The following is a 26968-nucleotide window of genomic DNA, read 5'->3' as shown; positions in this document are numbered from 1 at the left end:
GTGCCCACTCCAAGGACAGGCCGCGTCAAAAGAAGCCCATCTCCCGGCGTCACACAACTGCAGGCAGGCAGGAGGCGCCAGGTGGCTGAAACCAGAGTGCCGGGCAGTCCCAGTTCCCTTTAGAGACTGGAGCCATCCAGGAACACTCAGTGTCTCCATGTTTCTACGTAACACAAGAGACCACCAGAACCCTGACACTGGGATGCAATGCCAGTCACTTCTGAAGAGCCATGGCTGCTGCTGGGCTTGGCTGACAGGACCAGAAAGGACCCTGGGAATCTGAGGAGCCGTTTCAGAATGTGGCAGGGGCTGGGTGACACAGCAGGGAGAGAGAGGCAGGATTTAGAAATTGGCCTCAGAAGCTTCCAGCCCTACAGAAACACACATTTAGGTCAGGCCTCCATGGGTCAATAAAATCAACTATTGGGGAAGGAAGTTTCTGTTCCAGGGTAAGCTGCTTATTTAAGAACTGCTGAGAGATAAAAGCAACAGTTCGTTTAAAAAAAGATTAAACGGACCAGCAAAAACAGAGTCCGGTTAAAACTACTTTGAGGCTAACATTTCCATTATGCCAAAATCAGCACTTTTGAGGCTGAGGCTCTGGAAAGATGGGAAATATGGAATCAAATGCAAGGTAATGAAGAAAGTCCAAGAAAACAGGAGCTTTTACACAGACATTCTGACTCAAGAACTGTGGCCAAGAAGGTCACCACCACATGACAGGGCCGGCCTCCCACAGCTATCACCACCACCCAGAAATGTAAAATGTTACTTACGAATGTCTCGAAAATGGATAATGAGCCTGGCGACCAGAGAGAGGTATTCGTCCTAAAAGTAAACACAGGAAGCAGTTTAATTCCAGATGAAGTCAAGCCATGTGATTCTCCTGTCCCACCCCCTCACCCTCCCAGGCCACCATGCTGAGGCCACTCTGCCCGGCTCAGCCTCCTCTGGAATCTGGCTCTCAGAGAAAAGCTGTCAGTGCTCAGCTACCGCAGGCCAACGAAAGGCACCGAGAAACAGAAAAACAAGAAGGGTACCAAGAGACTTCAAACGGTGGCTCCTTCCCCCCTGCTGTAAACTCTAAGGGAGAGGGCCAAGAGCCAGCTCAGGCACCCCTCTTTTCCGAAGGGACAGTAGGTCCAGAGGGGCCGAGGTCACAAGGCATATCAGAAATAGTCATGGGCGGGCCGCATTTGTCTTTGCACTATTTGTATCAGAGTACTTTCGCTTTTACTCCCCAGCTTGTTGCTTTTTCACTGCTGACGTCACACTTGCATGCAAATCTGGATGTGCGCCCCTGGCTGTGCTTTTGGAGATCTGTGTTCATCTGAATTTACTAAGGCAAGTGAGAGGACGCAGCGCCACTCAAGGGTGGCAGGTGAAGGCCACTGCCGAGGGCCCTCTTTGTCCCAGCTGCTGTGTTTGTGGAGCTGCCCAGCGGGGCCGGCCTTCCACCAATTGTCCTCTTTGCAACCAAGGACACTCACTCCCGCTATCCCAGGGAAATCATCACTATGAGTTTATCCTGTGGTCAACAAAGGGATATCTGAGTTAAAATCTTATTTTACAGAAACTCTACAATCAATCCTCCCCCTCCTCAAAAGGCCCACCCTTTCGGCAAGGAAACCCCGAAAGGGCAAAGCCTTCACTCTCTGCCCTGCTCACATGACCCTCCTCCTAAGCCACTGACAGCGAGTCCACTTGACAGCAGACTGACCAGAGGACACCCAGGACCCAGCCGCAGCACCTGGGGTGGTCCTGCCCCAGGACAACATGCCTGCAAGCCCAGGGACACAGTGAACCTGTCACGTGAACACCTCAGGGACAGGGAAATAAAATGAAAGTCGTCTCAGATGAATGTAAAACTACAAGTATATTTTCTGAATCTTTACTAGCCCTCATCTACCTCTAAACTTCACCCCACCACTGTCTTTCCAGCCAGGGGCATCAGCAGGGGAAACGATGAGGGGGGAAGGCAAAGCTGGAATGATCAGCACATCACAGGGGGTAGGTACAGAAAGAGGGGCCATGAGGCTCTGCTGGACACTTAGGGGGTCCCAGTTTCCCACTGCGCCCACCGATTTCTGGTAGGAAAGACAATGTAATGTGCTGGGGCGCCTGTGTGTGGACCACCTGCTGAGGCTGCTCCTTGAAGGACAGCAGTGTGATGAGAGGGGAGCAAGAAAGGCGGTGGTGGGGAAGCTCAGGAAACGAGGTGGCCGAGTACGAGGGGACGGGGGCCATCTTTTAGGTGGGCGATACCTTAAAAGAATTTGTTGAGTTTTCTCCACTTCCATGAAAGGTAAAACAAGAGGAAGCAGGTTTGAAAAGCAACCAGATACTTTTACTCACACACAGTAAATGGGGCTCAGGAGCATGTCCCCAAAGCCCTTCTCATAGAACGAGGACCAGAACTCAGAGCCAGGTGCACAGATGCCACCTTGCTGCAGTCCCAGCACCATCCCCTGGCCCAGAGTGGGGGCGGCTAACACGGTCTGCTCCTGGCTGAGGCTGCCCCACTGGTGGAGTGGTAGCTCTCAGGACCAGACCAGTGTGAGAAGGCCTGAGAGTGACCATCTGACCGGAGAAATGGACACAGGAAGCAGCCACATTGCTGCCAAGGGCCTTTCTTGTGGGTTAATACATCTTCAAAATCCTTGCAAAGGGCAGTTCACTCAGGAACCATCGGGGATTGAGGGTGGCAGGTCAGCTGCAAGCGCTCCTTTCCAGAGGAGACCCTGGCATCTGAACTGCACCTCTGATAGCCCCCAGGCCGGGCTGTCTTATTCTCCCGGCTCCTAAATATCCATCTGCAGAACACTGGCACCCTGACTAGCCTCCCCAGGTGTGAGAATTCCAGGTCCCCTTCCAGACAGGTATGTTACGGTACCCCCTTCTGCTCCAAGGCACCGCGCCTCTCCAGGAGTGCCCCAGGAAAGGGGCAGAAGAGCATATCACGTCCTTGGCCTTCAATCAGTCTTCACCACTTCCTCTGCTCGACATCAAAAATGTAAGTGTTCAGGCTGCCCTCGGGGCTGGGTGTTACCAGACTCGGGCACTGACGTGGTGCCAGCACAGCCCTAAACAATTTACATATACTAATGCATTTAATTCTTCCAACCACTTAATTAGCAGGTACTACTAACATGCCTGGTTTGCAGACAAGAAGACAGAAATCTTAGGAAAAAACCTTCATATAGTTTAAACACTTGCTTGACCTATTCAAGTCTCATACAAGGGTCCAACAAGAAGGGTGAAAAATGTCTCCCACACACAGATGTGGAGTGAGCAGCAGAAGGGACACACATATGCTCCACATAAAATACTACACGCCACTACCTTTGTTGTAAGACCTGGGGAATCTGAGTACATATCTTTGCTTATATCGGCAAAAAGAAATGCCAGAGGATAAACCAAAATTGAAGATCCACAGTTACCCCCAGAGGTATCAGGAACTGGCTGGAAATGAGAGACTTCCCACCTTGTCAATATGGCTTTCCCGCTGGAAGAGTGTGTAAGTCTTTTACCAACTCCAGATAAAACCAAATTGAAAGAAATAAGTACAATTCCTAAATATTCAAAATAAACCAAAACATATAAGCTGGATAGGGAAACACATGAGCATATAAGGAAAAGAATTATTTTCTGTGATCATTTTAGCAAACAAAACAAAAAAATGCATGTCCTGAGTGGAAGAGATACATTTTAAGGACAAACAGAGATGCAAAGAATCCTTACACTTCATTGCATATTTAGTTATTATTTGTTACTAATATTAGCGGTAATATTAGTCTGTTTGTTCTGAAAGTATTTTAGAGTAAAGCAAGTAATCATGCTAATGATATGAGAAGCCAAGATACTCATAGTAAGAGAAAATATACATGTTTAAAATGAAAATAAAACCCTGTAAGGTCAAATTTGCATTAAAAACATGAGTGAAATTATGTAGTTTTTGAGGTTGTTGTTTTTCAAAAACATAACTCTGTACATGAAGAGGCGCAGAAGCCACGAGCAGTTCTAAATACCATTCCACCCTCTAGAAGGAATGAGGGCCCCTCAAAGGAATGGCCGATTCCAGGCCAAGATGCCAGCAAGCTATAAAAGACGAAAGATGAAAGACGAAAGGGGTCATGCATGACAGGGGCCCCAAGAGGGACAGGAGGGTCCTTCGGGGCTGCCACTGGGTGAGGATGGGATCAGCTAAGCATCAAAATGAACCACTGCAATGGACTGAAACACACCAGATGCAGTGCCCCAAGCTCATAATGTTTCTCACAGGAAGTGAACCCATCCTCACCCCCATCCCGAAGACCCACTGGTCCCCCTGGGGGTCCCAAGGGCAATAACTCTTTGCCCTGGAAAGAAACAATGGACAGAAAAGTACTCCTGGTAGTCCTAGTTGATGAAAGAAAACGCTTCTTTGCAGAAAAGTTCCATCTAATAAATGTGAAAGAAAAGCCAGAATTAAGAACAGTTGCCATTTTGCAATACCCAGTTAAATGATGGTACCGTTGGATGATAAATGGAAGGAGAACTTTTCACTCTTTGAACTCCTGACCAACTGTGGCCTTGCGGGAAACTTGAGATCACTGCACCCTCTGCCCTTTCAATCTAACACTCAGTTCACAAGAAACAAAGGAGAGGCAGAAGCGAGTCAGACAATAGGGAATGCAGCTCATAGAAACATGGATGTTAAAAATTCTGCCACTTAGGACTCAAGAAGGAAGTGAGGAATCTGGTAGAGAAAGCTATTATCTTAAAGAATACACGTATCATCAAAACCAGAATGCTGGTAGAAAGATCAACATGAAAGGTGTTTCTGGTGAGGGCTCAGAGGAAATGAGGAAGATGTTACTGCAAACTGGAACAAAGAGTTTCATGTAGTGGCAGAAACTTGCTGAATTGTATCCTACTTGTGTGGAAGGCAGAAGTCATAAGCGATGAAACCGGGTGTTTGGCTGAGTAGACTTCCAAGCAAAATGTTGAAGGCTGGCCTGGTTTCTTCTTGCTGCTTATAGCAAAATGTGAGAGGGAAGAGATAAACTGAGGGAAGAACTATTAAGCAAAAGGCACTTGGACTTGATGATCTGTGAAATTCCCAGGCCACTCAGACTGCAAAAAACGTTAGAATTAGGAGATTGTTAGGAGATGTCCTGTGGAGAGAAGTCCGCGAGTGTGGCCAGACAAATTTTGCTAGTGCCAAAGAGATTAGCCATGTCATTCATGAATCCCCTCAATCGTCCCACAGAAGCCAGAAATAAGGATGAAATTATCCAGGAAAGCTCTGAGGAGAAACCTCTTGTCTAATGACATGAATCCTGTCACATACACAAGAGACCCACAAGGTTGCTGAGTGTCATACCAGCAGAAACACTGCCAGCTTGGACTGAAGTGAATGAAACTGCATGAAATCAAAGGGTAGTATCAGACTCCCAAAATTCTACAGGCAGGAAACAAGCTGATAAAACTACTCAGCCAAAACCATGTGCTACTCTTCAAGGAAAGGAAAGATGACCACAAGGGCAGAACCTTGGGCCCAGAGGCCAAAGCCATGGGCCAGTCTACAGTAATTTGTTACAGTAGCTACTGTCTCTGTATATTTGCCTATTCTAGGCATTTTATACAAATGCAATCATATAATATGTGGTCCCTTGTGACTGTTTTATTGTACTTAGCATAATGTTTTCAAGGTTCATCCATGTTGTAACATGTATCAGTACAGTTAACCCTTAAACAACACAGGGCTTAGGGGTGCTGAGGAAAATCTACATATAATTTTTGACACCTCCAAAACTTAACTACTTACAGCTCACTGTTGGACAAAAGCATTATTGATAACATAAACAGTCTTAACACAAATTTTAGATGTTTTATGTATGAGGTGTGATCAAACAATATGGTGAACGTTTAATTTAAAATAAATGTATTACAGTAAAAAACACATTGCCATTAATCCTCCTCACTTCGAACACCCTTATCCCATTGTTCTTGCCACTTCCTGAGGCAGTTCTGGAAGTCCTCTTCCATGAGTGTCTTTAGTTGTCCTGTCTTGGCTGCCTCAATGTCCTGAATCATTTTGACTTGGGGGAAGAGCCAGAAGCCGCACGGTGCCAGATCCAGGGAATAAGGTGGATGAGGACACACCATAATGTGCTGGGGTTTTTTTAAGTGTGCTTTTCCAGGACCCATCAGCTCCAAGTCAAGTAGTTGTTTCAATCTAGCTGTGGAGGGCGCCGCTCACAATAGCCCACGTGGGAAAGGAACCGGCGACCTTGGTGTTAAGAGCGCTGTGCTCTAACCACTGAGCTACCCGGCCGCCCCTCACTGGGCTTTGAATTGCATTTCCCTACTGACTCGTGCGATGCTGAGCATCTTTTCATTTACTTCTTGACCACCTGTGTATCTCCTTTGGGGAAAAGTCTAGTCAAGTCCTTTGCAAATTTTAAAATTATTTTTGTTATTATTATTGAGTTGTAGCAGTTTTTTTATATACTCTGGATACCAGTCCTTTTTCAGATACAGGACTTACAAATATTTTCTCTCAGTCCATGGGTTACCTTTTCACTCTCTGGAGGGTGTCCTTTGATGCACAATAGTTTTTAATTTTGATGAAGTCAAATTAATCTATGTTTTCTTGTAAATGAGGGTTTATTTTTAGACTCTCAATTCTACCCCATTGAGCTAACCTGATCCTTATGTTGGCATTACATGATCTTCATTACTGCAGCTTTGGAGCACATTTTAAAATTTGGAAGTGTGGGCTTTCCAATTTTGTTCTTTTCCAAGACTGTTTTGGCTATTCTGGGTCCTTTGAATTTCCTCAGGATAAGTTTGTCACTTTCTACAGTCTGTTTGAAAGTTTTCCTCAGACATTGAAAAATATATCAAATCCCAGAGCCAATATTCTCAGCAACGCGGGAGCTTTGGTAAGTACTGCGCTGGGATTCACATATTTTAACATTGTATTGCTATACATTATAAAATATTCTATGCATAAATGAATAAAGCAAATGTCAGTGGGTCCCTTACCCAGCTGAAATTAAAAAAAAAAAAAAGATAGAAAGAAAGAAGAAAGTAAGAGGAAAAACCCCCATGCTATCACTGACGTGCACTACACCTCGGTTCACCGGGAAACTGGAGAGAATGTTGCAAGGAATAGTCAGTGTTTGTAAAGTACTTCTCTCAGGGCCTCAATTCATGCTATTGAAAATATAGCTGCGGAAAACCAAACAATCTGAATTCACAACTAAGCTGAAAAAGTACATTTACTAAGGATGGTGCAGGAGGAGTCTAGGCTGTCCCGCATTTGGACAGAATGGCGCGAAGGAGCACCGTCTACTGAAGCTTCATCATGAACCAGCTGCGCCCAGGCCTTTCTAGCAGATCTCAGCAGTTAAAACAATGCTAGGCTTTTCATGCGTTCACATTTTTTAAGGCACACAATCATGCTTTTCTCAGCTCTATGACTGTGCTTCTAATGCCTGAACTCTTGGGCAGTCCAATCACCGTCCTTGATTAAAGAGGGAAGCAGATGTATTCAGATTCAGGCAAAAGCCGGACCCTGGGCCTGTGAGGTCCCTTCACGGCTGACGGAGGACAGTGTCTCCCTTTACCAGCTGCACACAGCCATCCCCCTCCCTTGCTGGGAATGCAGCTGGGCCTGACCAGTTTCCTAGGCTGTGCTCTTCCACACTTATTCCAGCCAGTTGGTTGTTCAGTTTGGGCCCTCCTCTCTGGTTAGTTCAAAGGTGGCTTCCCATTTCTGATGCTCTCAGCCTCCCTGGTCCCCGAGTTTCACCTTGGCCCCCCAGTGGGGATTTGGTTCTGCACTAGTCATTTCTACACTGTAAACCAGAGATATGTACTACTTTTACATAATACTACATGAAAGAGTTGATTATGTTTAACATATACACTTAATTTGAAAAGAACTAAGCTATAAACAAACGTGCAGAACTGCACCCCGCTATAGTAAGCATCTCTACTTACTACCACTACCGGGACTGAAAGAAGAGGTCCCGGGACCCCCGACTATGTTCTCATCCAGGGCTTGCCGAATCTTCCCAAACCTTCAGAAGGCAGGGTCAAGGGTCTGGAGCTGTGATCACGATTAATCACTACTTGTGCTCGCTTGGGCAGCACAAATCCTATTCATCACTACTCCCAGGCCCAGTTACCTTTGCTTCTGTCAGCCTCCTTTAGGCAGAGCAGTCCCCCCTGTAGGCATTACGGTGTTAAAAACGAAAGAGGCTATTTGGCTGTCTGCTTTGATCGATGGGAGGCAGTAAGACCAGCTGGGCTCCCATCCTGGCTCTACTTCCGCCTGACTGTGTGACGTCCTGGGCAAGTTACTTAGCGTCTGTGTGCCTGAGAGTCCCCATCCGCAAACTGGGGAGAGTGGTACTCTGTCTACTTCCTAGGGCTGATATGGGGTCAAACGAACGCACACAGGTGAAGCACACAGACCAGGGCACTGCAAGGGGACACCACTTTAGAGGGAACAGATGGGGGTCTGGCCGCTGGACCTGGAGCTGGCCAATGACAGATGGGAAGGGCTTTAACTTGGGGTGCTAACATTCAGGCTGTAAACATGATTTCATGCCAGGCAATTTGGTGAATTCTTTGAGACAAGAGCACACAAGGTTTTCCTTGCTCCGGGATGTACACGAGGCAGCCTGAGGTGCCCATTAGCAACCCCGTTTTCTTTCAGGCTAAACACCTGTGGACCCACCAGCTTGCCAGGATTCCAAGGGAAGGTCGGCCCCTTCTCTATGGCCTCTGCCTCCCAGGCCTTCCAGAAGCCCAGGAAACAGAGAAATCACTCTTCCCCATTCTTTTCCCTGCTCCAGGGTCCCACCTTTTAAATTCTTTCAGTCACTCTAATGGGGTCTCAGGTGGGAGGTGCAGGTAACAAGCACGCGGAGTGACGTGACCTGGAGAGGCCTCTGGAGTCCCACCTGTGAGGAAGGGGTGCTCTGACTAGCGTGTGGCTCCAGGAGGAGCTTGAATAGTAGTAAAAAGCTGGGCACCAGACAACAGTCCTAAGCAGTATGTCTTGCCCTATAAAAAAGACAGGAAATTGCCAACACTTCTTAGAAATTCCTCTCTTCCAAACAGTCAAGGCCTTGTCTTGGAGTTCGGGATTTAGACCCAGGTTAAACAAAGGAAATGGGACTGACACTGTGAAGGTCGGCTGTGTGAGGGGGATTTTGCCTGCCAAATGCCGCCTCTGCGATGAAAAGCTTATTCCCCAGCTGCTGGGAGACTCTGGTTGCCAGTCTCCGAGACGGCCATCAACAATCACCGGCATCCTGTACACACGGGCTGCTGCTCACATCAAAAGGTGGAGGTGACTCCAACTCCCCTGAATCTGCACTGCCTTAGCACCTGCTGTATGCACGTGACGTTCTAGGACCCCTCAGGATGGGCAGCACCCACTCCCTCCTCCTTGGAAACCAGCTGCCATGCTGCTATACTGCAGGAGACACCACGTGGAGGTCATTGCGGGAAAACCGATGTGCAGACATGAAAGTGAAGCCGTGATGAACCCTCCAGCCCAGCACAGCTGCCAGCTGGATGCAGCAGCATGAGAGGTCACAAACGAGACCCGCAGAATGTCAAACAGGCAATTCCAATTGCCCCAATTCTATGAGTCAGTCACAGAATCAAGAGAAACAACTCATTGCTTTAGGCCTCTAAGTTCTGGGATAGTTCCTTATGAAACAAGAGATAATAAACAATACTGAACCAACAAATTCTGCATTTCAAAAGCTGACATAGTTCAATAAGCCCTCATCAAAGCTCTTTTAATTATAAGAAAATGCAAACTAACAAAAACAACAAATAATCCCATCCCCCAAACATTTGCAAATTATATCTAAGAGACATATCCAAAATACATAGACTTTTAACAGTCTAAATAAAAAGACCAACAACCCAATTTTAAAATGAGCAAAAGATCTGAATAAACATTTCTCCAAGGAAAATATACAAATGACCAATAGCACATGAAAAAATGTTCAATATCATTAGTCACCAAGGAAATGCAAACCAAAACCACAACGAGATACTACTACTTTACACTTGTTATGATAGCTATAACAAAAAAGACAATAACAAGTGTTGATGAGGAGTGGAGAAACTGGAACCACATATACTGTTGGTGGGAATGTAAAATGGTGCAGCTGCTTTGGAAAACAGTCTGGCAGCTTCTCAAAGGTTCAACAGTTACCATATAATCCAGCAATTCCACTCCTGGGCATATAGCCAGGAGAAATGAAATTGTATGTCCACAGGAAAGCTTGTAAAAAAATGTTTATAGCAGCATTATTCATAATAGCCAAAAGGTGGAAATAATTTAAATGTCCATCAAATGATGACTGGATAAATAAAATGTGATATATCCATACAGTGGAATATTATTCATCAACAAGAAGGAATAAAGTACATGCTACAACATGGTTCATGGATGAACCTTGGGAACAGAATGCTAAGTGAAATAAACCAGTTGCAAAAACATATACTTGCATAAATGTATGACTGTGTTGATATGAAAAGTTCAGTGGGAATCAAATATATGGTGATGGAAGAACTGACTCTGGGTGGTGAACACACAATGGGATTTATAGATGATGTAATACAGAACTGTACACCTGAAATCTATGTAATTTTACTAACAATTGTCACCCCATTAAAAAAAAAAAAGTTCAGAAAAGGCAACTCTATAGCAATAGGAAACAGATAAGTGGTTGCCCAGGAGTGAGGATAGAAAGAAAATGGTGACAGCAAATGGATATGGAGTTTCTTTCAGAAAATGTTATAAAATTTACAGTGATGATGGTTGAACTCTGAATATCCTAAAGACTGCTAAATTGTACACTTTCAATGGGTAAACTGTATAGTATGAGAAATATATCTCAGTAAAGTTGTTATAAAAGAAAATGTTTACCATATACAAGGTGTGATCAAAAACTATGGTGAATGTTTAAATTTTAAAAAATTACAGTAAAAGACACATTGCCATTAATCCTCCTCAAAATACTCCCCCTCACTTAGAACACACTTATCCCATCATTCTCGCCACTTTCTGAAGCAGTTCTGGAAGTCCTCTTTCGTGAGTGTCTTTAGTTGCACTGCTGTGGCTGCCTCAATGTCCTGAATCATTCTGACTTTGGGGAAGAGCCAGAAGTCACATGGTGCCAGATCCGGTGAATAAGGTGGATGAGGACACACCATATTTTATCTGACAGAAATTGCCGTGTACCAGAAGTGATGTGTGACACAGAGCATTGTCATGGTGGAGGATGATTTACGGCACACTTTAAAACACACCTTCTTTCAACTGGAGCTCACAGCCACCTGACTGCATGGAATAAGCTGAAACTTGTCACACACTGTTACTGAGGTTTGATGTGCCGCTTCTCATATTGGAGATCCCTGCATTTCCATTGGATGGCACTAGGCGGCCCGACTCACCGTATTTTTTTATCACAACAGAAAGGCTCCGTGTCACACATCGCGTCTGGTAGACGGCAATTTCTGTCGAATAAAAACATTACGGTGTGTCCTCATCCACCTTACTCACTGGATCTGGCACCGTGCGACTTCTGGCTTTTCCCCAAAGTCAAAATGACCATGAAAGTAAACATATGAAGTGATTCGGGGCATCGAGGCAGCCACAACAGCGCAACTAAAGACACTCACGAAAGAGGACTTCCAGAACTGCTTCAGAAAGTGGTAAGAATGATGGGATAAGTGTGTTCAAAGTGAGGGGAAGTATTTATAGGGGGATTAATAGCAATGAGTCTTTTACTGTAATAAAATATATATATATATATATATATATATATATATTTTTTTTTATTTTTTTTATTTTTTTTTTTTTTAAAGATTTTATTGGGGAAGGGGAACAGGACTTTATTGGGGAACAGTGTGTACTTTCAGGCCTTTTTTTTTTCTCCAAGTCAAATTGTTGTCCTTTCAATCTTAGTTGTGGAGGGTACCGTTCAGCTTCAAGCTGTTGTCCTTTCAGTCTTAGTTGTGGAGGGCACAGCTCAGCTCCAGGTCCAGTTGCCGTTGATAGTTGCAGGGGGCACAGCCCACCATCCCTTGGGGGAGTCGAACCGGCAACCTTGTGGTTGAGAGGACGCGCTCCAACCAACTGAGCCATCCGGGAGGCAGTTCAGCTTAAGGTGCCGTGTTCAATCTTAGTTGCAGGGGGCAGAGCCCACCATCCCTTGTGGGACTCGAGGAATTGAACTGGCAACCTTGTGGTTGAGAGCCCACTGGCCCATGTGGGAATCGAACCGGCAGCCTTCGGAGTTAGGAGCATGGAGCTCTAACTGCCTGAGCCACCGGGCCGGCCCTGTAATAAATTATTTTTAATTTAAATATTCACTGTACTGTTTGATCACACCTCGTATATCCTGGGCAGGCTCTCCCTGCCCTCCTCAGTGCGTATGTTCTCAGAGCTCTTCCTTGCACTTACAAATGCTTATAAAAACACTCTCATGTGGGGGTGGCCGGTTAGCTCAGTTGGTTAGAGCGTGGTGCTGATAACACCAAGGTTGCTGGTTCGATCCCTGCATGGGCCACTATGAGCTGTGCCCTTTGTGAAAAAACAAAACAAAACAAAAACCAAAAAAAAGCCACACTCGTGTGCTCTGACCTCTAAGACAAGACTGTATAGACGGTTTCTGTTCTGGGACATGCTTTCTCCAGCCAGTGATCTCCATCTTTTCATTTCACAAAACGTTCACCTCATCCAAACATTCAGACCATGTTCCCATTTTCCCAATTGATCTCTACATGTCTTGCCAGTTTATTCCAAACAGTATCCAATCAAGTGCCATAAATAACATGTGCTTTTAATTCGTGACACACAAGCATGTCCCAGGGCTCCAGCACTGCACTCAGGCACAAATGCTCAGAGCCCCCCCAGTACAGCGGAGGGTCAGAAGTCAGGGTCCGCATGAGGGCCAGCGCAGGTATGGGGCAGAACAAAAGCCCCAGGCGCCGTCCCACCTGCCTGAGTCGAGAAACCTCAGACAAGCAGCCGGGCTTCTTTGCGTCTGTTCTGCTTTATTTCTACCATGTTTCCCTGAAAACAAGACCGAGCCGGACCATCATCTCTAATGCATCTTTTGGAGCAAAAATTCATGTAAGACCTGGTCTTATTTTACTGTAATATAAGACCGGGTAATATAATATAATAATGTAATAATATAATACCGGGTCTTATATGAATTTTTGCTCCAAAAGATGCATCAGAACTGATGGTCTGGCTCGGTCTTATTTCCGGGGAAATGCGGTACGAAAACAGCTCCGCCCCAGGAGAGCACACGGGTGGAAGGAGGTGGTCCCATAACACCCCCAGTTCCCAGCGCAGGACAAGCGCTCACACAGCAGAAACCCTCCCGAGCGCCCCCAGCTGCCACAGTCCTATGCCTGCTTCCTTGATCAAGGCCTCAACCTCCACTAGCACCACCTTCATCACTTAACAACAAGGGGACAGAGACTCTTCTGGGCCCACGTGTCGGGGCCTTGTGGGGATTAGGTGAGGACCCGCTGGGAGGACTGGGGCTGAGGTCAGAGTCATTTCTTACTCAGAGCACTTGTCCCTCCTGAAGGAGCAATCGGGGCCTGAGGGAAGGCCCTGCAGGATTCACGGGAGCTAACCACGAATGGAAGGCACTGGCAGTGAGGCCTGGGGCCAAAGGCTCGGCCTGCATCCTGGCAGTCCACCCAGTACCCTCCCTGTGCCTGTACAATGGACACACAAGGAAGACCCAGAGCGCTTCAGGCAAAGCTGACAGTGCTTGCGATCAATCAGCGAGCAGCCACAGGTCCCCACCCCCCGGCAGAAGGGCTTACAGGGTCTGCATCAATCCCTCCCCCTGAGCCGCTCTGCCGGGTAGTCCGCCCACCAGGCCTTACCCGGGTCTTGGCCTTCAGGAACACATGGCTCTCCATATCCTTGCTCGATTTACTGTGGGCCACACCAGCTTTCCTCATGGCGTCCTCACTGCAAGACAAAAGGAGAAGGACGTTGACACATACCTACGAGTCCGCTCCCGCAGGGTTCCCAGACCCCGACAGCAGCTGTCCCTGGGTGGAAGGGGCCTGGCCTCTGGCACACCAGCCTGGCTGAGGTCCAGGAGAGGACACAGGGAGGGGCACTCAGCAGAGCAATGAAAGGCAGCTGAACAAGGGAGTAAGAGGGCAGGGCCATGAGAATGAATAGGAAAGCTGGAGAAGCACACAGCAGCCACCCCCAGCGTGAGGGGGCAGGAGGGCCAAGCCCTAGGGGATCCCTCTTAGAAGGCTGAGCAGCCAGCCAGACTCTATTTCCTGCCCTCTCAGTGGCTTGGGTCCCCACCCAACTCCGGCATTAAGAGCAGTGGGACCTCAGCTCTGGCCTCCTCCTCTGTAAAACAAAGGGGCCATGAGAAGTCATCTCTCAGGCCCTCCGAAGGCAAAAGCCCCTACGTGGGATGTGCAGGTTTTCCAGGTGGGGCCCAGGCGATAAGCCCCGACTTCCATAACTTGTAGCTGGGGGCAGGAGGAGACAGACCACACGCATGTGGAAAACATCTTAAGAACATATTTGCCAACACATGCACAGTAAGGATGGAATCCGACCACACGTTTCATCCCGCTGCTGCTCCGCGGAGTGGAGCGTGCACATTAGCAACGCATGACTCCTTCTGAATGGTAGCACGCATGCCCCCCGCCACCCAAGGATAAGAACATGTGTGCATGTGTCAGAAGAGAGGGACCATGTTGGGCTCAGTCCTGAGGCCTGGCCCGTCTGCTCACAGCCGAGGACGGCCTCCCTGCCCGTCCCCCCAGGGCTGGGCCTGCTGATGAGCAAAGGGACGAGCACGTCAGGGCCCTGCTGCCTCACCTGAGTGAATTAAACAAGCCCAGTCCAGCTGGTGCTGGAAAGCCTTCTGACTACTGCAACCAAACAAAACACCCCGGGCTACTGAAACAGTGTGCACGTGGGACTGCAGGGTCAGGTTTGTGACCCTTAAAGAAATTCCAGAAAGGAGGCTAAACGCTGAGCTAGACAAGTCTGCATTAGTGCATGAAGAAAAGGGAGATGACACTGATCACCACACTGCCAGATAACTCATTTAACACATGTGAGTTTGGGGGTAACTGCCCCGTCTGCTTCCTCAAGCCTGCACCGTGGTGAGGAGGCAGCAACAGGTTCCTGCTGGGAAAGTACCCGGGGCGGAGCAGATGCACACGCAAGAGGATATGTGGCCAGGGTCACAAGAGAGGTGAGAGAAACGATGCCGGAGGACAACTGGAGAGCTGACTCACGGGGAGAAGAGGCTGACCGGCCAGGAGGACACAGCACTGACGTGCCGAGGCCGGCAAGGAGATTGAGAGAGGCCACCTGGTAGGCTCTAAGTCCCTGAGCATTTCCGATGAGAGAAGTGACTGAGCAGACCCATCTTCAGAGGGCGCTCACCTGTGTCCCTCAGGACAGAACCTGTTCCCCTTCCCACCTTCCGACAGCAGCGTGAGGCACACCTTGCCACAGGACGACCCAGAGCAGAGCAGTGGGCACACAAGAGGGCATGTGCGGGCCATCAGGACAGCCTGGAGGCTGGCTGGACGGGGAGTGGGGAGGCCATGGGTAGAAGGCAGAGCCAGGAGTCGAGGTGTGAAGCACAGAGAGGCAGAGGAGGGTGCTGAGTGCTCTGCGGAGGAGACTTGATGACACAGATGGGCTCTGTGCCCAAGAACAGCGATCCCCGCAGGCGTAGCCAGGCTCCTGGCTGGCTCAAAGCCGTCCTCCCGAGCTGCTGGCGGGCCACCTTTGATGGGGTCAGCAGACGCACAGGCCCCACACAGACACTGCATACTGACCGCAGCAAAGGCACCTGGCGCATCCACAGAGATGGACTTACTGTAATAGCTCTGGGGCGGGGGTGGGGGGGCTCAGCAAGCCTGAAGGTACCAGATGCCAGGGCATCTGCTGGAAGAGCCCTACCCCCTCCTGGTCAGGCCAACATCACAGATGATACATTCGGCATGGGCACCAGCTGTCACTCAGCCAGAGGAGCGCCAACAACACGGGAGGCCAGAGAGAGGCCTGTGCTGACAAGCTGGAACACACACCTTAACAATAGGAAACAACGCGGACAAACGTCCAGTTCTGCCTGTGAGCCACGAAAGGGGCGTTGCGCAGGTACGGTTCCAGGAGAAGGCCACTCCAGGCCAGCCCTGCGAGGCAGCACTGTGCCCATGTCACGCACTTGTCCCCTCCACGGCCGCACACAGAGCTGCCCTAACAGGCTCTGCAGATTTGTTGGCTGAAGAACAAACAGGTGCCCTGGGCACTGTTTTCAGTTCTGCAAACCATTTTTTTTTTTTTAAATCGGGGAATATTGGGGAACAGTGTGTTTCTCCAGGGCCCATCAGCTCCAAGTCGTTGTCCTTCAATCTAGTTGAGGAGGGCGCAGCTCAGCTCCAAGTCCAGTTGCCATTTTCAATCTTTAGTTGCAGGGGACACAGCCCACCATCCCATATGGGAATCGACCCAGCAACCTTGTTGTTGAGAGCTCGTGCTCTAACCACCTGAGCCATCTGGCCACCCTTCTGGAAGCTCAACAGCAGCTCGTTGTCTTCAGTCTAGTTGTGGAGGGCGCAGCTCACTGGCCCATGGGGGAATCAAACCAGCAACCCTGTTGTTCAGAGCTTGCACTCTAACCAGCTGAGCCACCAGGCCGCCCCTGCAAACCATTTTTTTTTAAATGTTTTTCCTCCTGTTTCTACTCTGCACATCATGCTCTGTAAAACAGAAGATGAGGCAAAAAAGAAACCAGACAGCTCTGCTCTGTTACTATGCTACCTCTCCCCCAAGGAGAGGGCTTGTCCTTTCTTTTTCAGCCATCTCAGCATTTTGTCAGAGGCACCCGTCGTTGTTGGCTTCTAACTGCATGTTTCACTGCATTTTATATCCGTGCTTAGTTGTGTCCCTCCTTTGCACTCAGGACCTAACATACCCACTGCATGAGACGGTCGTAGGGACCCAGTCCCACACGGAGAGCAGCCCCGCAAGGGGCAGGTCCGGCTGCTTGCCAAAGCCCCCTCTGACCTCCCCGAGTTGGGCTTTGCCGTGGTCCCCAGAATGCCTGCAGAGTAGCTGAACCTGAATGACAACTCTTCAGCTCTGCCTCCAGAAAACAAACCCCTTCTAGCAACTGTTCCTAAACAAAGGCCAACTACCCTACAAGGAGGCAACCCCAAACACAGGTGAGTCTCAGAGACACAGCTGAGGAGAACCGGTACAGCCAGGTCAGCGCCACCCCCACACAGCGAGCCCTGAGGTCTGGGCCGCCCAGCCGGGGAAGGTCAGGGAGGAAAGTGGTGTCAGCTCACAAAGACAGACCCTACATGGCCATCCTGCCAGTGCCAATACCAAGCCAGCCACCACCAAACTCAAGGCTGCCAGGGAGGCGTTAGCACCGTAACGGAAGGGCTCTGTCTGGTGGCCGCTGCCTGGGCGTGATGAGACCTCTGAGGAGATGGGCAGAGGACCGGCTGCTCAGAGCCGATGGCCTCTTGCTGCGACCTGGGCTCCACAGTCCCCTCGGTCTAGCTTCCTCCTGGTCGCCACAGCTACAACTGTCCGCCTAGTCAGGGTGCCACGGCATCTGGTTTGGACCGGAGCCTCCTGAGGGCGGCCCCGTGAGCTCCCCAACTAGGAACTGGAGGAGGCCCTTACTGTCCAGATCCCACCTGCACAGAAGGCGGTGGCACACCAACAAAACACCCTGCAACCTTAGCTTTGGGCCCACCCATCGCCCAGATCGGAAACCTGGGAACGCGCTCTTCAGTCCCCAATTCTGACCTCCATTCTCTAAGTTCAAATCCTCACCCTATCTCCCACTGCACCTGTGACGATCTGTCTCCAGGTCCCATTCCCACCCTGCCTCCTGTCAGCTCCCTAAGCCACACGCTGGTGGCGGTGAGTGTGGGGAGAGCCTCACGGCAGGCAGGCAGGCAGCCCGTCCGCTGAGGAGTCTGCTCCCTTGCCCACCCTGCTCACTCTCCCAGGGCCCTGCTGCCCAGCGCGCTGTCCCACCACACCCTATTGGCTGGGCCCGCCAACCTTGCTCCCACTCGGCACCCCCCTCGGGGCTTCACAGAAACCCTGTGATCCCTTTACCACACCCGTGGCACCTCCTGTGGGAATTGCTCCTTTCTTGTCTGCCGGCCCCACTGTCCTCTGAGCACGTTGCGAGCAGACTAGGTATCCACCTCTGTACGCAGCAGGCAGTAACCAGCAGCAGACAAAACACTGGCTACTTGTAACACAAGGAGTGGGAGTGCCGTGTATTTTGGAACATGACGTGCAAACCCTGAGAATCAGTGTGGCAGGCACGGAGGAGAGCAAGCCTTGAACAAGTACGTCCAGGCTGCAGTGGCCAGGGCGGCCGGAAAAAGGCATGTGCCGGGGCGGGCGGAAGCGCTGGGCAGCTGGACCTGTCAGGAAATAGACAGAGGAGGAAGGGCCTGGGCTCCGGAATCACACAGACCGGGGCTCCAGTTCCGACCTGGCCACTCGCCAGCTCCGGGTCTCAGGAGAGGCGCTCCACCCTCCAGCGAGGCCTCTTCATAAAGGAGCGCTCTGCAAGGGCTGTGCTGGGACGCAGGGCGATGCACAGGGCCCGGAGCGTGAGGACAGGCCCAGCCTGCTCTTCTGTGCCTCCGCCCTGCTCCCAAAGTGGGAAACTCCATTTGTCAACCGGAGTCCGGTCCTAGGCCTTGTCATCTGAATCAGTGCAGGACAAAGCCACCTGTGTGTCCTTGGGAAGGTACACGTGGACGTCAGCTCAAAGTGTGCTAATGCCTCAGTCTGCCCCTTGCCACTCCTGTCCCCAGCTGATGGCCCTGGATAAGGCACCACCTTGCAGCGCCTACACGTCCTCATCTGCAGAGGGAGGACGGTTGCCAGTGCCCACGTCCCAGGGCCATGCTGAGGATGACAGAAGTCAACGCCGCCAGCCACTTGGCCAGAAGCAGCACTAACGTGTGTTAAAGAAATCAGAGAACAGTCCGCCTCACTGCATGGATGACTGCATCCCCAAATACCTCCAACACCAGTGACGCTGGTGCCGCCCCCTTCCTAGCAGATGACAGCAGTGAGCACACATGGCTCCCTCAGGCTCCCCCTGGAACTCGGAAGCACCTGGAAGTGTGCCCCCATGGGTGCCAAGCTCCACAGCGCCTGTGGGCTGCACGCTTCTCAGGAAGGGCCTTTACATAGGTCCGCTGAGGAGGAGAAGCATTAAGCAGCCTCCCCGGCCCTCAGCTGCCTGATTCCCATCCACACTCCATTCCCAAGGACCCTGGTTCACACCCAAGGGCCCTCTCACCTTTCCTGAGACCACCCTCTGCAACGCTGCCCTTGTCTCCTGTCAAACATCCTTTCCCATTGTCGAATAAGTGCTTGAATTCCCAGGGGACCGAGTACCTCTGGTCTCCTGATGGTGTCTAAAGCAGGAAGATTCTTTCCTCCCTGGATGACAGTCACCCACCTGACCTCAAGTGCACAGGACGCCTTCGGCCCATCTGTCTGTGTGACAGACTTTCGTTCTGCCCAGAGGAAACTACTCCTGATTTGAGAACCACAAAACTCATCAACCCACTGACCCTCATGCGGAAGGCGTTTCTGCCAGCTCCGCACCCCGCAAGAGAAGCCTTCTGGTGAACTGCCACCTGCACATGGGACAGAAGCTCACAGCTCATGTGTGTGACCCTTTACCCTGTGTAAAAACTCCAATCATCAAAGTAGTAGACGACAACAGGAGAATAGTTACACAACAGTGAGATGTGGTTTTCCTAAGCACATCGCCAAAAGTGGACACCATAAAGGCAAAAAGATTTTGCCAGATTATAAAAGATTTCTACCACACTCTTACCAGCCATTTACCAGGGAGACAGGAAAAGTTGCCCTGATAATCCGGGCCCTCGGCAGCTCAGGCCCAGCCTGACGTTTGAGGGGTGAGGCTCTGGAAGCCCTGCTTCCCCATAGGGCTGCTCAGGGCAATGCCCACCCCACTCTCACCTCAGGCCTGTGCAATGGCCCTGCGCGTTCAGGGACCAGGTCCCAGCACGTGTGCTGCAGCCCAGGGGTGCTGTATGTTTGGCAAGGCACAGCTCAGACCAGCACCCTCCCTAAATGCCAGCTGGAACCACACATTGCACATGGATGAGGACAGTCTGGAAGCGTCTGCCTGCCTCTAGCACCAAGGAATTCTGTGAGCCCACCTCCAGGAGAAGGGCCAGGAAGTGAGGACAGGCCAGAAGGAGAGCAAACCACCACTGGCACTGAAAGGGCAACACAACCTTGACTGATTCTCGTCATGTCTATGGGTTTCGTATTTTCAATTCAGAAAGGACCTCTTCTTCACTGCAATTTTGGTTTGTTTGCCCCAAATATTACACTCTCTTGGGTGCCAAATTTTTTAAAAATCAGGAATTTATTCGGAGAGGAGGATGATAAGGGACCCACAAGAATGAAAAACATACAGTTCCAAATGTAATGTTCTGGTCCTCTGAAAAGAGAAAGAACAAAGCCACATGAGGCGCGAGGTGCTTGACTTTAATTAAGCTAGCTTAAGTCACAATCCAAATAAATACACTCCCGCAACGATTTCATTTTAAAAATAAAATTAAGTAAGATATAACCTCTAGGTTGGACTAAGGGCTGAACCTGCACAAATAATGTTGTTTCAACCCAAAACATCACTAAAACCACAAGGAAAGAAAAGATTTTGTTTTTCTCTAAACCAAACTCACAACGATGGGAAGAACAGGAGTGGTGGCCCCAACAACAGCATTTTTAGAGGCTGGAAAGCTGATGGCCAAGAAATGATGGACACAGCCAGCCAACCACGAAATGGGGCTCAGAGCCAACCCGGTGACAGCCTGGACCTTTGCAAGGCTCAGGACAGGGCATGCCAGGTGCTCAGGGCTGAGGGTGAGAGGAAGGATTCCTGGGTGAAAGCCACCCCATGTCACCTCACCCACGTCACACAGCTGGGTAACCACCCCTATACCAGGAGACGACAAGGGAGGAATTCTCTGGAAAAGCATAAAATGGAGAGTCACTGGACTAGAGTGAACCCACCCAGTTGAGAAGGGCCAGGGAGGATAATGAAAGAAGCGGACCGCATGGCCCTCAGAGAGACTAGATCCAACGTAACTGAGACCCACCGCCCGCCCGCCCGCGGCCTCCCCAGCGCGTGGGCCAGCACGCCGACACCCCGGCCTTTCCCCTGCAGTCCAGCATTTGGAAGACCATGCCCCAGAGGGAAGACTCAGGGAACCCGAGGCCACGTGCGCCTCCAGTGGACCTCCCAGCAGACAAGTTCACGCGCCTTCACAGCGCTCCTCAGCGCTCCTGTCTTGGAGGGAGCAGCCAACCGAGGGCCCCCAGACACCCTAACAAGACCCCATAAGAAACGTCATTTGGAGCTATCACTGAAGGTCCATTCAGCAGGAAGAAGAAAATGTCAAGAAACTATCTTTATCATCCATAAAGACACTGCATCTAGTTAACGAGAACAGGAGGCTATAAAACGGAAAAAGTCAGGTTACAAAAAAAAAAAAAGTGTTATAAGTAAAAGCATATTACAGAGAAAAGTCAAGAGATAAAATTGAGGAACTCTCCCAGAGAGTAGAGCTAAACGACAAAGAGATGGATAACAGATAATTAGATAAAAATTGCAGGAAATTAGAAGAGGACCCAAAGAGCCAACATTCAAACACTGGGGAGAACAAAAAGAAAAAGAAAAAACAAAAAAAGAAAAAGAAACAAAATAAATACTGGGGAGAGTGAGCATAGGGAGTGGAGGGAATTAGATTCTTCCCCATGAGGTGATCCGAAGGACCCTTCCTGAAGCAGAGGACGTGAGTTCTGGGATCGAGGCAAGGCCCCCTGCGGTTCGCTGAAAGGAGAAGTGCTCGGCCATCACAGACATGGAAACAAGAAAACAGCGGGACATGCTTCTCAAGCCTTAAGGTAGTACTTGCAACCCAGAAGTCTACATGCATCCAAATTGACACCACCTCCAGAAATTGAACTCCATGAGCCCTTTCTCCAGAAGCTAGAACAAGGGACAGAACCAAAAAGAACAAAACACAGGATACCGGAAACGAGACCAAACACGGGAGCCACGCAGCCATGTGACTCTTGAGACGAGCATGCTGAGGGCTGTCCCCACCACGCCTCTGGCTGCCGCCCTTGAGAGCTCCAAGGGGAGGTCGAGGCAAGAGCTGGAATTGACAGACAGCCTGGCAGCACTGAGCATGGGGGTATTTGTACCGAGAGGAGACTGGAAGATATGGGAAGAGTTAGTCACAGGTACACAGAAAACTAGAGACATGTTTTTTCTCCCCCACCCAAGCCCCTAGACACATTTTTAAGAAAGCAATTTTTTTCGAGGGGGGAAAAGAACAGATGATAGTAGGCCACTGTGCTCAGCTGTGAATGTCATCTGTGTAGGCACAAAACATAAGCATAATTACCCATCTCCCCGGAGGGTAAAACCCTGGCAGCACAAGGGAGAAGCCGAGATAAGGGCTGTGTAATGGGAGCCACACAGAAAGCCCACAGACAACGCACAGAATCGTAACCGGAAGGACTCCAGAGAGCAGCACAGGCACGTTACGGGGCACGTGCCAGAAGGAAGGGCAGTCACAGAGCGGGGAGTAGGCACCACCACAATTTCTTACAAGTCTTTCATCATTCCTTGGCTTGTAAACTTTATGTGCATATAGCACTTGGATTAAAAACTAATAATGAAAAGTTAAATAACGAAATGCACCTAAGGAGTGTGCTATAGACTCTGCCATAGAGAAATAGTCAATGAGCGCATTGTTACTAAGAAAGGTCTCCCTCACCTTCTAAACCTTCCTGACCATCAACACGGAGACAGGAAGCTTCCGCTTCATTGGCAATTTTGACCCCCAGGACGTCCTGAAAAGCCTACCACACATTCCCCAGTTCTCCCAGGGGGCCGCTCAGTCTGAGTACAGTCAGAGCGCCACTGAGCAAAGCAGTCTCCCCACCACCCGCACGGCCGGCAAAGCCCCTGTGCAGGCCTGACTGTCCAGGCTAGGGGGCCGACCTTCCCCAGGTCCCCACACAGCTACGGGGCAGCCTCCAGCGCACCCCCCTTCTCCCCCGACCCCGGTGTCCCATTCTGCAGCAGGCAGCGGTTTCTTGCAGCCGGCACCTCAGCTGGTTTCATCTGGAGGCAGGAAATGATGAGACAGCTCGTGCAGCCACCAGCAGTAACCAAAGCAAACACCTGGGCTTGACGGGGCGGGAACCTTCTGGACCTCACAGGTAGCTGGGGGCATTTGCCAAACTACATCTCAGACTGCAACCTCTCTGTTAGCAGACTTCTGCATTCTGCTTCTCCGACTTTTTAAAGAAACATGAAAGTATTCTTTAACAAGATAAAAATAAGTATTTCAGAAGTTAACCAGCCACCTACATGTAGGAAAGGGTTATTTTAGTCTTGCAGAAAGAAACTTTTTAATCATGCAAACACAAGAAACACCGTCTCTTCTCTCAAGATTTCTCAATTCCCAATGAACTAGATCAATGAAAGACCTACTACACCTAACACCACCGCCCTTAAGAAAGGGCGGGCTGAGTGGGTTCAGAAGACGCCTCAAGCTTCTCTGAGGTTTGGCCTCAACAGAACCAGGAGAGCTGGGGTGACTTCTTGATCCCTGCCCAGGCGGTGGCCCCTGGGCTGCAGGCCTGGGACCACTCTGACTACCCCAGTTCCAGCCCCGAGCATGTCCCACTCATCACCAGGCAACCACGTGGGAAGGACACTGTCAACTCAAGAATTTATGAAAACGCTCATCCCACATGACTTTGCGGTATTTAGGGGTGGGGGATGGGGGGAGTCCGGTGTTGCAGAGGTCTGCACTCCAGCACTGGCAGTGGGAATCAGAGGGTGTCTGGGATGTGATTTAAAACAGTCCAGGAAATGGTGGGGAGCGATGGGTGAAACCCTGGCCGTATGTTGCTAACTTTAGAGGTAACTGGGAGACATTTTTCTGTTGTCTCTACTTCAGTGAATGTTTGGAAAAGTCCATCGTGGAGCTTTTAACAAGGTAGTAACTAAATGCTCACGTCAGGCACGCAGGGTGGCGGCAGAGGAGCCTGGGGGAGGCTTTCCTTCAACAGTGCCCCCACTGAGGCAGGCCGGGCTGCCACACAGGGAGGGACCACGCGCTCTGAGTTGCTCCAGCTGCAGGGTCCCCCTTAGCCTGGAGGAGCTTGGGCCTCTGAGGGTGGTAACTGATCAAAAAAAGTCGTGAAAAATCTGCTCCCACAACCAGAGGTTGGTCCAGTCCTGAGCTACCCAGACAGAGCCGGACTCTGTGACTACGTGGAAGTTGTCTGCAACACCACGTGCTTGCTGTGCATGCGTGGTCAGTGCCTCACATGAACATGGGATGTGGCCACACGGGTCCCACCCAGGACACTAACATAACCTAAGCCATGAGAAAGTCACAACTCAAACTGAACTTAGAGCCGAATTCCACTTAAAAATACAGATTTAGCTGGATGTATTTACATATTCAAAAAACAGACCAAGTTATACGAACACAGAAACAGGACTGGAGGAAATAGATCAAAACGTCAGTAATGGCCATCTCTGGGCACAGAGATTATGGAAAGCGCCTTCCTGTTTTGAAATCTTCTACAATGTTATCTGGAAGGGAATGGAGTGCTGCACCCACAGGGCCTAACACACTGACCGAAGCAGGAGGCGGAGACAGGCCCGAGCAGCTAGGACTGGCTTCCTCGTGCCCACATAGGCCTCTCCCCCTAGTCTTTTTCCACATCTGCTCTGCCCACCAAAGCCCTCCTCCAGGGCCCTCTGCTCAGCCTCCTCTGCCGCCCCCACCGAGGAGGAGGCCAGCCCACCCACGGCGCTCCTGAAGCTGACTGCTTTTCCAGGTTTGCTCCATGCATCTCCCACTGGCTGCTGTATTTTTCTCCTTGGAGGGTTGACACCCCCACACACTCTGCACACATCACCTTGCACCCCACCTCTCAGAATCAGCACAGAACCAGGGCTCATCTCCGTCTGGGATGCACACCCTTGCTTTCTCCTCCCGCGCGCACGTACACAGTCACCAAATTCTACAGTTTCCTTCCTCATAGCTTCTCTCCCTCCGAGATCATTCTTTCCATTCCCAGTGTCTCTGCACCCAAAGGGGCTCAAATTTGAGAGTGCATTCAGGATCAACAAGGGTGCTTGTCATAAAGGCAGGTTCCCTGACAATGCCAGATGTTGGCACGATGTCTGAAGCACAACCCCCCCACATGGCTGGTGGGAATGGAAATTTGTGCCACCTGGGAAAACTGGCAGACTGCTACTGCTGAGGCCACACCCTGGACCCAGCCCTGAGTGCACAGCCCAGAGACTAAGCACATGTACCCATCAGAAGACATGACCCAGAACACCCCTGGCGCCGTATTCACAGAGCCAGCAACTGGAACTAACCCCAGTGACCATCAAGCGCAGCACAGAAAAGCAATCGGGGTAGTCATGCCATGGAATGACACGAGGCATAAACAAGAACTGCTACCTCCGAGGATAAATTTCACAGACGTGGCGTTGAATGAGAGAAGCCAGACACAAGACTGGACAGTGCAATTCCAATGACAGGAAGTTTAAGAAAAATGTTTCTGTGGGCAGGGAAGTCAGAGGAGCGGGACAGGGTCTGCGCTGCCTGAAGCACAAGGAGGAGCCTGCTGGGCGCTGGGCCTGTTCAAGGTGCAGATCTGGATGGTGGCGAGGGGGGCACGGACATGTGTGAACATTCATTTAATGCAGTCATGCTCAAGAGTCGTGTCCTCGTGACGTGCACTGTAGTAGGTCTGTTATGTTCCATATAAACACCTCACGAGAGAAGCAGGGCCTGCGCCCTGGCCCGGGACCCCGCCCCCGCCCCATCCTTGGGCTTGGACTTGAATGGCCGTGTGCCTGAACTCCAACCAGGCTGGGATTCCAGACTCGCACGGGCAGCACTGAGCCAGCCATGAATCCTCCCGAGCGTGAAGCGAAGCAAACCTGTGGTGACGGAAAGACCCAGGGTGCTCCACCAGGGCTTCTCAGGGTAAGCCCAGCATTCTTCCTACTTTATAACAGGGGCTCCCACCCACACACAGGCCACTTCACTTCCCCAAATGTCCCCTCTGATGAGGACTGAAGAAAGGAAGTTGGAAAGGAGAGAGCAGAACAGAATGACAGCGGGGATGGGGATAAACCATTTCTTAACCAACAAGCACTGCCTCCCCACACCCACGGGGGGATACACGGGGAGGAGTAGGGGTACGCAGATTAGGAAGAGCACGAGCCCGAGGCGGGGGCCTTTCGGATCAGCCCACCTTGCTGTCCCTCTCCTGGACTGGATGCAAGCGGCTCAGCTCAAAGGCTGACCTGCAGCCAGGTCACACGTCCTCCATTCCCACCTGCCCCCACCCCGATGGCACATTCCAACGCAGAGCTGGGTGGGGCCAAAAGGTCCAGAAGGAGAAGGGAGCAGGACAGCATCCGGCTACTATTTATCAATGATGGGCAGCAAGAAAACGCTTGCAAGCGAGAAGTGTTGACTCCGAGGGAAGGGTACGCCCAAGCGCTCTCTACTATTCTTGCAACTCTGACATGTTTGCAACATTCTCAACACAAAAAGAGAATCGGGACTTAGAGGTGTCAAAGGACTTCTCCAAAGACTCAATGCTCTAAATCCATGTTGAGCTACTTAACTCATTCAATCCCGGAGCTTCGTTAACAGGCCCAGCCCAGGTTAGGAAGACTCATTACTGAAGTGGAGGTTGGGCATCCCCCTCAAGGTGGGTTTCGAGATGATTCAGCCTGGGTTCCGAGTGCATCCCCCTTCG

At 50.3% G+C, this 26968-nt stretch overlaps 1 protein-coding gene and 1 non-coding gene across 5 annotated transcripts in view; one reads left to right on the top strand and one right to left on the bottom strand.

Annotated features, from left to right (window-relative positions):
* MED15 (mediator complex subunit 15) overlaps positions 1-26968 on the bottom strand; it is a 59263-nt gene that overhangs the window by 24130 nt on the left and 8165 nt on the right. For 2 of the 4 annotated variants that reach the window (XM_074321771.2, XM_074321773.2), the window contains exons 2-3: positions 13939-14026; positions 777-828 (exon numbers count right to left, since the gene is read on the bottom strand). In XM_074321771.2, coding sequence (XP_074177872.1) covers positions 777-828; positions 13939-14026 — 140 coding nt within the window. Of the gene's footprint in view, positions 1-776; positions 829-1040; positions 1165-13938; positions 14027-18195; positions 18214-26968 lie in introns of those variants that run through there. The other 2 variants (XM_074321772.2, XM_074321774.2) reach the window with 2 other exon arrangements.
* Positions 12523-12596, top strand: TRNAI-GAU (transfer RNA isoleucine (anticodon GAU)). The gene has a single exon. It is a non-coding gene; the product is annotated as a tRNA-Ile (tRNA).

The sequence above is a fragment of the Rhinolophus sinicus genome, chromosome 9 (assembly GCF_057876585.1).
Source record: "Rhinolophus sinicus isolate RSI-liver-muscle chromosome 9, RSI-T2T, whole genome shotgun sequence".
In the NCBI taxonomy this organism is placed as follows: Eukaryota; Metazoa; Chordata; class Mammalia; order Chiroptera; family Rhinolophidae; genus Rhinolophus; species Rhinolophus sinicus.
The sequence above is the reverse complement of the archived record's forward strand: the minus strand, read 5'-3'. Positions and strand labels throughout refer to the sequence as shown.